This window comes from Archocentrus centrarchus, chromosome 9 (genome assembly GCF_007364275.1).
Source record: "Archocentrus centrarchus isolate MPI-CPG fArcCen1 chromosome 9, fArcCen1, whole genome shotgun sequence".
Lineage (NCBI taxonomy): Eukaryota > Metazoa > Chordata > Actinopteri > Cichliformes > Cichlidae > Archocentrus > Archocentrus centrarchus.
In genome coordinates, this window is record NC_044354.1 from 6,633,810 (window position 1) to 6,649,566 (window position 15,757).

At 38.9% G+C, this 15,757-nt stretch overlaps 1 protein-coding gene across 2 annotated transcripts in view; it reads right to left on the reverse strand.

Annotated features, from left to right (window-relative positions):
- Positions 1–15,757, reverse strand: part of kcnip3b (Kv channel interacting protein 3b, calsenilin) — a 126,375-nt gene that overhangs the window by 1,387 nt on the left and 109,231 nt on the right. Inside the window, exons 2-7 of one of the 2 annotated variants that reach the window (XM_030737993.1) lie at positions 8,199–8,201; positions 6,975–7,099; positions 6,772–6,841; positions 3,860–4,038; positions 3,294–3,398; positions 2,867–2,929 (exon numbers count right to left, since the gene is read on the reverse strand). In XM_030737993.1, coding sequence (XP_030593853.1) covers positions 2,867–2,929; positions 3,294–3,398; positions 3,860–4,038; positions 6,772–6,841; positions 6,975–7,099; positions 8,199–8,201 — 545 coding nt within the window. The remainder of the gene's footprint in view (positions 1–2,866; positions 2,930–3,293; positions 3,399–3,859; positions 4,039–6,771; positions 6,842–6,974; positions 7,100–8,198; positions 8,202–15,757) is intronic. The other variant, XM_030737992.1, reaches the window with a different exon arrangement.

Consider the following 15,757-nt stretch of genomic DNA (forward strand, 5'->3'; position numbering starts at 1 on the left):
TTAGCACCTCCAAGTCTGGAGCCATGGTTGGAAAAGGGTGGATTGCCCACTCCGGGTTGGGAATGAGTTGCTGCACCAAGTGGAGAAGTTTAAGTATCTCAGGGAAGAGTGGAGCAGGAGACTAACGGACAGATTGCTGTGGTATCTACAGTAATGGGAATGCTGTAAGTATGTTGTGGTGAAGAGAGATCTGAGCGTAAAAGTGAAGCTGTCAATCTAAAGCAGCTCCTACCCTCAGCTATGGCCACAGTTTCAGGGTAGTAGCCAAAAGAATGAGACTGCGAATACAAGCTTTGGGAATGAGCTTGCTCTGAAGGGTGTCTCGGCTATAGGGTGAGGACTGATACAAGCTGCTACATCAAAAGGAGCCAAGTGAGGTGGTTCCGGCATCTGATTGACACCTGATCCTTGACACCTCATAGGTGAGGTTTTTAAGGCATGTCCAACTGGGACGAGTCCCCGGTACAGACGTAGGACACATCAGGTTATGTCTCTCAGCTAGTTTGGTAACACCCTGGTTTCCCCTCCTGAAGAGCTGGAGGAGTTTAGCTAGAGAGAATGGAGATCTTGGCAAGTCTACTTAGACTGCTGCCCCTGGAACCGGGACCCAGGTAAGCAGCAGAAAATGGATGGATGGATGGATGGAGTAGCCTTTGGTAGTACTGTACATTTTTTCCTTTCACTACTTATTGTTGTTGTGGTTTATTGTTCATGCTGTAAACTATGTACAAATAATCCTTCTTAAATGTAAAGCTGGTTAAAAAACAATTTTGAATGGATAGCTGGGATTGAGGATAGCAGAGAGCTGTGCAACTGTTTGCTACATAAAAAAAAATGTTTTGTGCAAGTTCTGCTTTTGTGTATTTTACATTTTTTCATTTACTTCATCCACTACTCTTAACCGTACTTTTTATTCTGCAGTTTATTTAATTCTCTTCAACAGTATTTTTTTTAGTTTGAGTGTATTTAAAGCGTCCTACATCTATAGTTTGAATGATGCTCTGGTCTGAATTCTACATTTTATCTTAGTTGACTGAAGGATGTTAAAACAGCTGCAGAGCTGCATCAGTTACTGACCAATATTTGAGTTTGGGGTAAACAGCACACACAGATTGCCTCAAAATAAATAACTGACTCATCTATCTAAAAAAAAAAACTTTGTTTTGGAACAACCAAATAGAAGTTAAGTAAGTGTACATTCTTATCTTCTCAACTACATCTGAAGTAAGGAAGACCACCACAAAGCAGCTTATGCAATCTAAATCAACTTTTGTGGCAGTAAGGACACAGGGCCAAAAGTCAAATATTTGCCTCATTACATCTTCTGTTTTCCTTTCTGGAACACTCAACACTACCGCTTACATCAGGAGATAAAGCCTTCCAGTTAACATTTTGTAGCTTTTGGAGGTGTCATAATGTTTTTTTTTTTTTGGTCATTAATTGCAGTGATAACTTTAAGGATGGGATGCTGTGTTTTTATCGCTGGCTCCCAAATAGAGACCAGTCTTCATCTGGGATGATATACTGTACATAAAGTATGCTATCCAGTAGGTGGCTCTATGTTTAATATGAAGAGCATAAAGTAAATTTGTATTTACCTCTTGTCTCTCTAATTGGCACAGGACATATATAATATACAGTTTTTCCGTCCAGTAGATTTGAACATAACCTTAACCACTATTTATTATTTGTAAATGATGTTCAAATGTAAGAAATACTCAATCTTTTTTCCTTTGATACCTGATGTATATTTTGTACACAAATCACGCTTCCATCAGGACAAGATAAGAACATTTCAGATCTGCAGCATTTAAAAGTTTACTTTTAAACTTTTGTTTTTCCAGTTTGGAGAAGGTTTATTGTAAGGAGCATTTTATAATTACAGACCCAAAGGAGGGACAGTGCATTTAGTAAAGAAGGATAGGCACATTTTTCTTCCTCAGGGTCATGCTGACTTAGATAAAAGAACAAATCAAACATTAAAAATCTACCTAAATGCTATATCAAGATTTAAATGATCTTATATACATGTTACTACTTACGTGGTATGTACTACTGCCTCAACTAGAGTAAAAATATGACAGGAGCCTCCTTGAGATTATGAAAAAAGTGATGGTTGCATTGAATTTTTCCACATTTAGTGAACAATTGCAAGTAGTTGTGGCAACTAACTGGGAACTATCTAAGGTCGAGCATCCAACACCCTCAACCTCAGGGTGACCACTTTCTTCCCGCTGTGCCTTTTTTGCATTAGATATCATGACAACCACAGAAAACTAACCTAAGCGATCTTTTGTAAATTTGTCCAAATTTGTCAGCACATCCAGCCTGAAGACGCTTTGATGCAGATGTTAATTAAGACTTGGATGTTTACTTGTGAAATGAAATGCATCCATAAATGAAACTAAAACGAAGCATCTCACTCTGGAAACTACCTGAAACTAAAACATTAAAAAACAATAAAAAAAAACATTTTAATAACTTGTCTCCACAATGGGTCTGTGAATCAGGTGTTAAGAAAGGAAATTAGGCTGATTCATGTCTCCTTTCCTGAAAGTACTGATTGAGAAAGAGGTGAAGGTGCACAGAGAAGAACACAGGATTAAAGGTGATTCAAAATTAGCACAAGGGAAAGGAAAGGCCTGGGTATGATTAACGAGGGATACTGGAAAGTGTGGGGGAAAAAAACAAACAAAAAAACATGTCATGGTTTACGGTATGTGTGAAGGTAGATAATATTAGTCAGTGTAAGTGACATCATGCTGTTGCTGACACTGAACCAGAAACCCTGACCTACTGTAACACTGTCTGTGTTCATGATTAACTGTGATTTGTGTGTGGGATTGGATGAAAAAGTGAGAATCACCTTCTGACAGGTCTCAATGAACTCCTCAATAGTCACTACACCATCTCGGTTTCTGTCCATTTTCTGTGGGAAAATAAAAATGAGAGAAATGCGACATTAGTAAGAGGGCACTGAGGGTATTTAACCCTCAACAGACTAAAATGAGGGGGGTAGGGTCATTTATAACCCAACACCTTTTCTAAGTCTATCTATTTGTGTTTATCACACCTACACTTTTAAAATGTTCTAATGTAATTAAGTGCAACTTTCAATCATTTTTATGTAAAAAGGAGTCAATCCATATGATCTCATCGTCACTTTGGGCATTAGTCATCTGCCCCGAGGCTTTGGCAGCAGCGGGTTTTGCTTCCATTGGTCTGTTATCTGTGGATAACCATGGTTACATTACACAATCTAGAGATGTTTTTGATTTGTATGCATTCAGAACCTGAAAGAACTTGTCCACATGTTCAGAGGGTGCTTCATCCCGTACGCAGGGGTAGGTGTATCTCCCCATCATGTCATAGATTGACTTCATAATCGCCAGCATCTCCTGAAAAGAAGCAGACAATTAAAGTAAGTTCAAATAATTAACTTTGTGCTTAAACGGGTATTTATGGTTTTATTTATTTATTTTTTTTAACCCACTATAGCTTTTAAATGTACAGACTATATGATTGAAACTCACTGCATGAACACTGGAAATAAATATCTCTATTCAAACTTGTAATTTCAGCATTGATGGGCTTTGTATAACATTAATAACATGTATTTTATCTGAATGTTATTTATGACATTTGGTAAAAACTGATCTAGTATATGGAGCAAGAAGGTGAGTGTTTATCTCTTTTGTTATAGCATTTATCTATAAGTGTGACACATATACAATCTGTCACTGGCTTCCTCTCCTTCCTGGCAGTTTAAATAATATTTCTAGGCAACAAAGGTGAAAAATATGAGATCTGTCTTTGTCTTGTTGTCAAAAATTACTTATCTTGCAGCACACACACACACCTCTTTGGTGATGTAGCCATCCTTATTAATGTCGTAAAGGTTAAAAGCCCAGTTGAGCTTCTCGGTGACTGAACCTCTGAGCAACACCGACAGGCCGATGACGAAGTCCTCAAAACGGATTGAACCGTTTCTGTCAATATCAAACGCGTTGAATAGGAAATGTGCATAGGTGGTTGCATCTGTAGGTGAAAGGAGACACGGATTTAATGTAGTGCTTTTAACAAAGCACCCAAAAACAGCAAAGGACAGGAAGCCATTAGCTTAGGGAAGCAGGTTGGTCCTCATGCTGTTCCAGTTCAGCGTGTTTAAATGTTAGATTTTTTATAACAAACACCGCTTTTTTTCACTCTTGTTAATAAAAGACAGAATCTTAAGTGTCTTTAAAGCTATCACATTTACACATAGCTGTACATGTCATGGCCTTAGGGTTTTGTTGAGCTGAGATTTGAATTTTGGATTCCTGTTTCGTTTCCTTTCTTACTCTAGATTGTGAGTTGTCTATCTTGTGATATTTTTACTACTGTTATTATTACTGAAGTTTACATGCACTCATCATGGGCATGAATGTCATGGTAATCTTGGGCTTTTAATGATTTGTCTGAAATGGTCCTTTTCCAGGGTGAAATAATTGCACAGCATACATCTTTGGATTATTATTATTATTATTTTGGATTTTCTCTAATCCACACAGGGACCAAACCATACTCGAATATACACATACCCCACCAGTATTTGGTTAAATAACAAGTTGCACCTCAACCAGACACTTGATAGCCATCAGCAAGTTTCTGGCCTAATTCTGGCTGGATATTTGACCACTCGTCTTGGCAGAATTGGCAGAGTTCATTTAAATTGGTTGGTTTCCTGGCATGGACCCGGCTTTTAAGCGTAGTCCACAAATTTTCAACAGGGTTGAGGTCGGGGCTTGGTACAGCCATTCCAGAAGCTTAATGTTGGCCTGCTTCACTTATTCCAAAACCAGTTTTAATGGGTGCTTGGGATCATTGTCCTGTTCAAACATCCAATTGTATCCAAGTTTCAACCTTCTAGCTGCTGATTTGAGGTGAAGTTGAAGAATGTGGAGGTACTATTGAAAGCCTCACCTTTACTCCTCCAAACATACCTCTTGTCACTGTGGCCAAACAGCTCAGCCTTCGTCTCATCTGACCATATAACTTTTCTCCTGAAGGTATTTGGCATGTTCATGTAGCAAATTTCAGTTGATTTTGGAGCAGGAGCTTCTTTCTTGGTCAGCACCCTTTCAGTCTGCGGTGATGTAAAAAAAAAAAAATGGCTTCACTGTGACAGTGATGCTGGTGTTCCAGAAGTTTCCAGTTCATTAGAGACGTTGAGCCTTGGTGATTCCTGGGTTGTTCCTGAACATCCTAAACAATGTCCTCTTATCTAGGGGTGACAATTTGGGACTTCTTCCAGACCTTGGCAAAGCGGTAAGACATAATTTGTACTTGCATACAGTTGTTTGAACTGATGATCTTGGAATCTGCAGTTTAGAAATGGCTCCAAGAGACCTTCCCAACTAGCGTAAATCTACAATTCTTAGATCTTCTCTGAGTTTCTTGGACTTTCCCATTGTTCTGAGCATTGATCAATCCAGTGAGTGCTTTTAAAGAAATTCTGTCAAAGAGATACAAGCAGTTGTAGTCAATCATGATCACTAATGAGAAGTTAATAGGCCTTTGGCTTTCTCAAGTTAAAAGACATTGTAGAACCTTCAGCAAGGCTTATTAAAAGATTTAAATGCATATGCATATATTTGAGGAGTATTGACCCTGTGTGGATTAAAAAAAAATCCAAAATCAATTCAAACATATTTATCTTATTCTTGTTTTTTAAAGTCATTAGACTGTTAGACAATCATTCCATGCTGGAAAAATAAGGGTTTAAAGAAATCATTAAAAGCTCAAAATTACCATGAATGAGTGCATGTAAACACAGCTGAAAGTCTTTTGTGTCTGTTTTCACTTCATGGTTCTTCTAGTGACGTTTCAGTTTTTGGGATATCTTGTGTGCTGTTTCTAGCAGTAACAGCAGTAGTCTTCATGCCTCCAGTTTTTCTGTTTGTGCTTCCTGATGCATCCATGCCTTGATTATGTTGTGTTCCTTTGACTCAGACATCTTGTTGTGTGTTAGTACTTATGTCTGTGATTGGTTACTTCCTGTTTTACTTTGGAGGGAAGTCTTCTTTTGTGTCCTGCATTAGTTTTACTTCCTGTCTCTGTCCTACCTAATTCCCTAATTGTCTTCGATGTGTTCTGCTCCCTCCTGTTTCTCACTTGCTTCTGATCTCCATGTTTTCCGTTTATGCCTCCCGGTGCGCTGCCCTCTGAAACACTCCATGTCCTCCTCAAAATTAAATGGTTGCACGAGCTTCCTCCTGGTTATCGATCGGATATTTTACAATTCTCTGTCCCATGCCGCTGTAAATCAGCACCTTTTAATAATTCCAACTCTTCCTGAATTACCTATTTCCTCAGATTAGGTCATCTGCCTCACTAACAGTATTCAAGTCCCAACTAAAAACATACCTCTTCTCACCGGACTTTTCACTTTCAGATTAATTTTGACTCACTGTTTTCCCCAGTGTATTTATTAATGCTATTAAAATAATTTTTACTATTACTACTTTAATAAGTATTTTTATTAATTGTGAGATTGTTGTTCTTGATTTACAATATTTTGTTTGTTAATGGGTTTACTTGGTGCACAGTGTTTTGTGTTTAAATGTGCTGTACAAATAGACTGTTTTGACTCTTGTGTCCACCACAGCCCTCTCCTGCACACCACCTTATGACAATTGGCTACATCCGGGGCGGAGCTAAGAGGGAGGGCTATAAATCCAGGCATGGAAAAATATGACCCTCAGTCCCTAACGAGATTGTTTAATGTCTCACCTCCTTGGGGAAAGAACTGAGAATAGATGGACTTGAACGTCTCCTCATCAACCAGCCCGCTGGGACACTCCTGCTTAAGAGAGGAGGAAAAAAAAAAAAAGAAGAGTTATACATGTTAGAATAATAGTTCAGCTCTATATAAAGCACAGTAATAATAGCAAAGCAATTAGGATGGCGTCAGCATTAGCAGGAGCTGGGCGTACATTCTTGAAGCCTCGATACAGAGACTGAAGCTCCTTCCTGGTGAACTTGGTCTGAGCCTGCAGCTGGTCCAGCCCCTCCGGCTGGTGACGCACCGTCGACAGCTCCAAATCACTGTCGCTGCTGTCTGTGAGAGGAAAAGAGAGAGAGAGAGAGAGAGAGAGAGAGAGAGAGAGAGAGAGAGAGAGAGGGAGATAGAGAGGGAGGAAGGGATGGATAGACAGACAGGAAGGAGGAAAAGCAAAGAAGGGGAGAGGAAGAAAGAAGTGATGAAGGGAGGGAAGGATGCAGAGAAAAAAGAGGGAGGGAGGGAGGATGGGGGTAGACATTGAGTGAGAAGATGCAGGTCAACATTCAGGGATGTGGGTGGGTGGGTTCACACATTCAACAGGAGGGGGCATAAGGGGAAAATGTTTGAGGTTCAAAATTATCAAAAAACTGCAGAGGAGGAAAAGGCAGGTGAACAAGGGAGTAAAATAAGAGGAGGAGGAGGTACTTTCTTTATGGTGGAAATGTCACCAAACTTGAAAAGTCATTTCATGAAAAAATGAATCACTTCATCCCACATGACCTCCATCAGAATCAGCTGATTTTGTTGGTCAATAACTTGCATAATTGTACCTTCAGCTATGACTAGTTTCTGAGTTACAGGCACTTTAAATACATAAAAGGAAGGTTGAAATGTATCGTGTTTTAATTTTCCTTTTTTTTCCAGCATTTTTGAGCCTTTATATATAACACATTTAAGCACCATTAAAAACTACAACCAAATCAGTTTTACTGCAGTTCAAACATGGCTTGTGATTTAAAAATAAAAAGCCATTGAAAAAGCACAAAATTTTGACCCGCCCCTATCGTGGGCCTGTAATGTGGAAGATTTTCATAGTATGAAGGTAAAAGTTTGCATACCTTCATTAAACATAAAAAAGTAACTGTAAAAAAAAAAAAAAAAAATCTAGCCTATCCCGATGGTGGGCAGGTGGGAAGATTCTTCAAATCCAGCTGACTTTATATGGAATGACTTTAAAAAAAAAAAAAGCCACTGCAGAAAACCTAAATTTGATCAGTTCAATCAGACACTTTCTTACTCAAGTGACAAATGCACAAATTAAGTGTTGCGGTATCATCGGTTACCATCGCACGCTAAGAGAAAGCACTGCACAGCTGGGGGGAAAAAGGAGGGAAGTTTTCTTCATTTAGTTAAATGTCTGCTGTTACATACTCACCATCTTTAGAGAGAGAACAGAGGAGAAGGAGGAAGAGGAGGAGGAGGGGTGTCGACACCGAGATGGAGTGAAAGAGTAAATGGAGAACAGTGGGAGAGCGACAGTAAGAAGAAGAAAAAAACAAACAAAAAGAAAACACATCAAGTCAGATCGGGCGCTGAGAGGCTTGCAGGTTGGGTGCAAAGGCGCAGACTCACGTAATATTTGGATAAAACATTCAGCAGAGCGGGGAAATATAATACACTGTGAAACATAAACCCAAACCACAAAGAAGGGGATTAAAGCTGGGAGGTGATCCACTCTTCAACATTTCTTTACAGTTCATTTAGTCCTGCACAACGTGAGAAGAACACGGCCTCTGCCCTTCTCTGTATGGGTGCAGCTGTCAAAGATGGTCATGCTCTTGTAATCCGGTAATATCAGAAAAGGTACCCAGTAGTATAAAATACTTTCCCAGAATTCCATAAATTTGGCTTTCTCCTGTTTAAACTTCTACAGTGTTCAATGCATTGTTGCAACACTGCTGCAAAAATTGGAGATTATGATCTAAAATTAATCTAACCTGTCTAATCTAATCTAATCTAATCTAATCTAATCTAATCTAACTCTTGATGAGAGAAAATTAATCTTTACAGAGCTCTGCTTACAATCCTAAATTGAAACAGTGACATCTCTGATTGGTGGTGGTAGCTGTTCCCATGGAAATGTTAAACGTATTGCAAATCCCAGCAAATTCCACAGGGAATGAATTCCTACCTTCTTGAATTTAATCCTTATAGTATTGTATGATAATAGTTTTGAATATATTTTGTAATTTGTGTGTTCTGTGCATAGTAAAGGATAGCGTAGCTGCTGACAGTGCTTAGCAGTTTCTGAAGTTTCTTTGTCCAAAATAATTATGTACCCGGTCTTGTACCATTTACTTTTTTTTTTTTTTTGCTTTTTTGATTCAAATCAGGATAAAAAAGAAAGAGAAAAAAAGGATTTTCTGGAAATTCAATGGAGAAAATTCACTTTTGGAACTGAAGTTTTAGGCTCAAACTTGTTAAAGTCCAGTAAAGTCTTTAACTGGCCTGATTGTAATAGTTGAGCCAATCTTTCCATATACTCCCAAGACTACAGAAGTACCCCTGGGGGGTAACTGCACCCCTAAGGGAAAAAATCTATTTTTTTCTACCTAACTGCTGCACTGAAGTGACTTTCACCTTCATTCCTATGACCATGAGCACTGCAAAATGTGCTGTTTGATTCCACCTGCCCCAGTGCTGCAAATACTCACCAGAACACCAAATATGCATTAATGCAAAGCTGAAATCAAACTATTTACTCATGTTTACTAACACGAGCTGAGAACTAAAATGCTTTGCTGCTGCAGGAATTTAGTAATAAGCTGTGTACTTGTGAGCCATCATAAAATATTTACATATTTTACATATTTGGGTTGAAAGACTGCAGATGTAAATAGTATTGGCGGATTGCATTATTACCAGAGACCGTTAGCTTTGATAGGGACTGACTATCAATAACTCAGATAAATTATTCAGTTAACAGGCTTTAAAATGATGCCCCAGTAAATACAAGCAAAACATTTTTTTGTTTACACGCTCTGTGGTCGTCTCATGCTTGTAAGCCTCTTACAGCTATGTCTTCTACTTTCTCGATAATCTACGAGCATCCAGATTGGGTCAAACAACATTCGCAAATTGCTCCGTGCCTTCACTCTTCCTCATTTTCCACCCTCCCGTGGTGTCTCACCAGTCTCAGTGATGTCGATCAGGCCCAGCAGGTGCATCAGTTTGAGGAACATGATCACCAGGCACACGATGCCAACTGTCTGGAGTCCCTCCGTCTCCCACCTCACACTCATTTTCCCCTCTTCTTCTATCGCTTCTTCCCTTGTTCTTTTCCTTGCTTTTTCCCCCCTCTGCTTCTACATTACTGGACTTTCTATAAACACCTCTTTTAATCCATCTTCCTCTCACAGACTCACTCTTTTCCTGCCTCTTCCTGTCTCTGAAGCAGTGTCAGTCACTCATCACTCGTTTTCTGTCACATTTTTTTCCTGATGATTCTCTATTTAGCTCTCCCCCTCTGCCTTTTTAATTGACTGCCTTTTTTTTTTTTTCTTGTGCCGGTGATTTGTCGTGCTCCAGTGGATCTTACAGCATTTACCCCACAACTAAGAGCAGGGTGTGATGGTCCGACTCCTTCATTAACGTCAACTGCTTCAGATGAGAGAGAGAAATCCCCCCAGAAATTCCAGGATCATCACGTTAATCCACAGGAAATCCAATCACATGGAGAGGAAGCTCAAATACTCTCACACCATGCAGATAGGCTTTTTGCCAAAAGGTTGCAGCTGGTTTGGGATTCCTCCAGTTATTATTCCTGCAGTTTGTGATAATAATAATAGTGAAATGCCCAAATTTCACCAGGAGGTGCATTACAAAAATCCACCACAGATCAAATGACTGATGTACAGTAGAGCAGCTTCCTTCTCTATACCCTCTCTCCATCTCACACCTTATTTTCTGCTAATTAACCTCTGAACTCCTGAGGTAGCAGAGAAAAGTTGCATTTCTCTTATTTCCATAAAAAAAAACAAAACAAAACTCAACACAAGACCGGAAATACATCAAGTCACTGTGCAGCACAGCTTTAAATAGGCACGGCTGACAAAGATTAGAATTACTGATGCTAAATGTGACATGCAGAAAAACAATTTGCCTTTAAGGAAGCAGAGAGGGTGGTGACAAAGGTCAACAGGTGTCCTGAATCTCATTTTCCCAGTCAGCTCCGTGATCCACTTTCTAATTGTTTCCCAGTGTCTCTTGGGGTCTGTAGCACAGATTTAATGCCTCAGTGGAGTTCTGTCACACACTCATTCTCATGTAATAAAGAGAAACAGTGAGCGAATGCTCCCTCAGGCCCTGTTACACTTGTTCAAGGCTCATTTTACTGTTTGCCTCCCTCTAGTGGAGACTGAAGAGACAACATGGATAGAGTCTCAGCAGGAGTAGGAGGGTGAGATGAGGTTGTAACTTCATCGTAGATTAAAAGAATTATTGTTTCTCTCTTCATTCACAATTATTGTCCATGCAGACACTGTACAATTTCCTTCTCATTCAATTTGAAATATAGGTGCCAACTGCAAACTGTAACAATGAGAGCCAGTGATAAATTATGGACAAAAGAGTCTGCCATTAGTGGATTGTATTAACTCCTCACATCATAAGTCGCTGCTGCTTAAACTTATTGCTGTAAATAAACAGCATTAACTGAAAGTGACATTTTTATCATCTGGATTTTGGAGCCTGGAGGACACAGACATTACAATAAAAAAAAAGAAAAAAAAAGAAAAATCACAACACTTATATTAAGGACATACTGGGCTGAATGATGATGCTGGAGGAGGCGGAGCTCAAGATGTTAAGATGTTCACTGGCATTGACCTGGATGGACAAGATTAGAGCTGAGTACATCAGAGGGACAGCTCAGGTTGAGCGGTGTGGAGACAAAGTTAGAAAGGCAAGGCTGAGATGGTTTGGACATGTGCAGCGGAGGGATAGTGGATATATTGGACAAAGGATGATGAATATGGAACTGCGAAGCAGGAGGAAAGAGGAAGACCACAGAGATGATTCATGGATGTAGTGAAGGAGGACATGCAGAGGGTTGGTGTGACAGAGGAGGATGCTGTGGATAGGGTGAAATGGAGGCAGATGACCTGCTGTTGTGATCCCTAAAGGGAGAAGCCAAAAGAAAAAGAGGATGTGCCTTATGTTGCTTGTTAATAAACATTAGACTGATGCTGATCTTACAGGGGTAACTGAAATAATTCTTCAGGCTAGGAATGTGACTCCATCCCAGACCACACAGGCTAACTTTCGGTATTATTTCTGGCTGTCAGTATATCAAAGTTTCTTTATGTGATTAAAAAAATTCACTATAATTATAATATTGGATGTGTTTTGTCTGTTTACGTCAAATGAATTACACTCAAATTAGGAATGAAGGGGTACATAGAGAGTCTGAACTCATAACTCTACAACAGATCAAACTTCCAATTTTTTAAACAAAGAATGAGACACAGAGTGAGCTAAAACATTCAAATGATTATTCTTATATTCAAGCATTAAGCAGAGGTATCAGAAAACTTAATCTGCAGTCATGAAGATTGAGCATAAGTTACACCATATGTTCATGGTTTTTTTTCCTTTCTTTATCCTCCACCTTTCTCTTGAGCATCGCTTGTGTCAGGGACTAGTTTCTCTTGTCTAGAGAAACAGGTACACATTGCATGCCTTGCTGGGAAGGCTGCATGCACATATTTATGTGGTGTGCTCCCACGGTATGGATGCTGTGGAGCACATACAGCCTATAATCAAATGTGATGTGTGGATTCTGATAGTTCCCTCAATTCATTTCAGCTTTTATAATATCACTGCTCAAATTAACGGAAGGTCAAAATTACCTTTAGGCCACCAGGAAATGTTCTGGTGCTTGCAATGGCCAGTCGGGTACTGCTGGCTTTATAAAGGAGCTGCTATATTGATTATATTCACAGTTCATCCTTTAGTTCATCCATGGTCTGAAACAAGCTGTTTAAGCTCCTCTTGCTTTCAGTCAGCTTTCTTTAACTGATATTATGGAGGTCCAAGAGTAGAAAAAAAAAAAAGAGTCTAAAACTAAGAAGAAACATAATAGGTCCCTGTTAGCGATTACTGAAAGCCTTTATTAACTGTCCTAATCCAGTGTATCAGCTTTGGGAAATTGATGATATAAATCATAAATTCTCAGTAATTTGTTAAATTGATCTAAAAGGCTTCTAAGAAACTTGAAAATGAGCAAACAATCCACAGATTAACAAAATGAACTACTCACTTCCTCCTTATCATTCATTACTGACGTCACTCGCCTCTTAAAATATCCAACATAAACAGACAGTAAAACACCAGATACTGGTATCAGAAAGCCTTGAAATAGGGCTCATACATCTCTAAAGACAAGGCTACCTCTGGCATTGATTTTATCCCAAAATAGCTCTGAGCTGAACTGATCCCAAAAATCGACATCAGAGCGCACCAGCTTGAAAGGTCAGTGGTTTGGTTTTAGATCACATCACTTAACTGGACTATAAGCATGCACACATGTACACAAACACACACAGCAAGTGCCAATGGGTGAATATTCTTTTGTAGGTAAAATCAAAGGATCTTTTGTTGAGTGCTGATGATATAAATAATTCATCAAATAGGCCACGGCATCGTATTGGTCTTCTGATTAATAAGCGAGCTCTAATGTACTGCTGATGCTAAATGTGGGGTGTCTTAGCACATATGCAGTAGCAAAATGGATTCTGAAATAGCTTCTTGGTTTAAAACATACTGTCGTAAATATTTGTCAGTGTGTTTCCCCCAAGAGATTATGATCTATCCCATCATTAAAAAACTGAATAAATTAATACATTTCAAAAGTCTGTTATACTGTGTGTGTACCAGAGGTTGGGGTATCTGAAATGAGTTGCAAACACATAAACAAGAAAATGAGGTGACAGAGAGATAAATAAATTCCAACAAAATTTGTTGAGTACATCTAAGGAAGGTTAATCCAACAGGATTTCTTTGCTGTCTGCCGAACACTAATTTATTCTCAGGACGGATGTCTTCTTGGTGGTTAGTTTAATAGGTATATGTGCACAGATTGACACACATATAGTGTCTTCTAAATGAAATAACACCTGTGAAGTTTTTATTACCCAAACAGTAACTAAAAGGAGTTGTCATCAGCTGTGAGTTGTCGCACTTCCCTGACCATAGTTTGAATGTACCTGGCTGCAGGCACTGTTAATCTGAGCAGAGAGAGGAATATGGAGGGATTACACTAGTAGTGCCTGAAAAAGTGTTGCTGTCATCTACATATTACTGTCAGTGAATGTTCAGGTGGCCTGAATATTAAACTGCTAGTTGTGAAATATGTCCATAGTACTTGCCAAGGGAACTTGTCTTTGCTGTTGCTTGTCAGTCTGAAATCAACACACTCTTTGGATTCCTCCATCAGAGGCCAGCTGATGGAGGAATCTAGCTGTCCTCTGCCACATTCAAATGACTGTAGCAGTGGTGAATGATTGTGGATAAACTATAAATCCTGACCATGTGACAGACAGCTGCACTTTCTCTAACATCTGTTTCAGTTCCACTGCCACAAGGACAGATCCAGAAAATCTTTACCACGTCCTACCATAATACCTGCATTCATTTCAGATTTAACCTCATTATAGTATCATACTTAGATTTTGATTTAATGAGCTCTTCACTTTTTTGTATTTTCTATTTAACACACAAACACGCTGAGAGAAAGTAGCACAAATGTAAATGATAGCAGAACTATTTCACACGGCCTGGGAAGTTTAATTAGTGCACATAATTGGAGATAATTTAACTGAATTTCAGGAGCTGAACCATACCCCAAAATCTCCCCTTTCAGTCATATGTCTATAAATGCCTACTTTCATCACACATCCATTTATTCTTGTTTCCATGTAACACCCTCCCTCCACTTTTCCTCTAGTTGCCACCGTCTCCCAGGAACTGCCGCCACCAATCCTCGATGCCTTGCCCAAACTTGCAGCCTCTAATTATCAATAAACTTTTGTCATTACCATTTGGGGCTTGGGGTCCTACTGAAATTAGATGAGTTACATAAATAAAATAATGTATTTCATATCTATTGCATTTATTTATTTTTTAAAACCTTTGTTTTCTTGGAGTGGTGGGAGGCTCCTGGTATCAAAAGGAGAAACACGGGTTGAGCTGCCCTGCTGTAAGATCACGCTTAAACTGACATGTTGATTTTGAGCACATTTTAGCATTAATGTCACAGTTATGGAAGATACAGTATAACTGGAATGCATTATATTCAAAGGTGTTTCTAATACTGCGACCCCTTGTTCATATAAATAGGGAGGACACAAAAGTCCTTTACAACACAACACCTGACCTCAGTTAAAAAACATTATTTTTATTCATGTCCAACCATGTCAACAAAAACTGAACTAATAACAAACAGATTTTATAGAAAAGCTCTGACAGCCATAAACCACAAACTCTCTCAAGGTTGTCTTACTTACTGCATGCTTCTATAAATAAATACATTTCTCATTTCAAGTATTTTTCCACTAATGTTAACTTTACATTATGACTAGCTGAAAGAGCAAAAAGCAGGGTACACCCTGGGTAGGTCCAGACCATCGCGGGGCTAATAATAGCATGAAGTAAATCAAAATTAATATATCTGAGTAAGTCAAAAAACATTTTGAAGAAGCTTTGAAAATAAAGAGTTGATGGACATGTTTTCAGATTTAACAATTTACCGATTAAAAGAGAAAATCATCAGTGGGTTAGATTTTAATGAAAACAATCCTCAGTTACAGACTTAATTGTAAAAATGGAACCGTTATAACATTACTCCACCCAGAATTCCCAGAAATACCACCATGATATCAGAAGCCAGTATTCTCAACCACAACCGGGATAGTGCTCATAATATATTAAAAAATG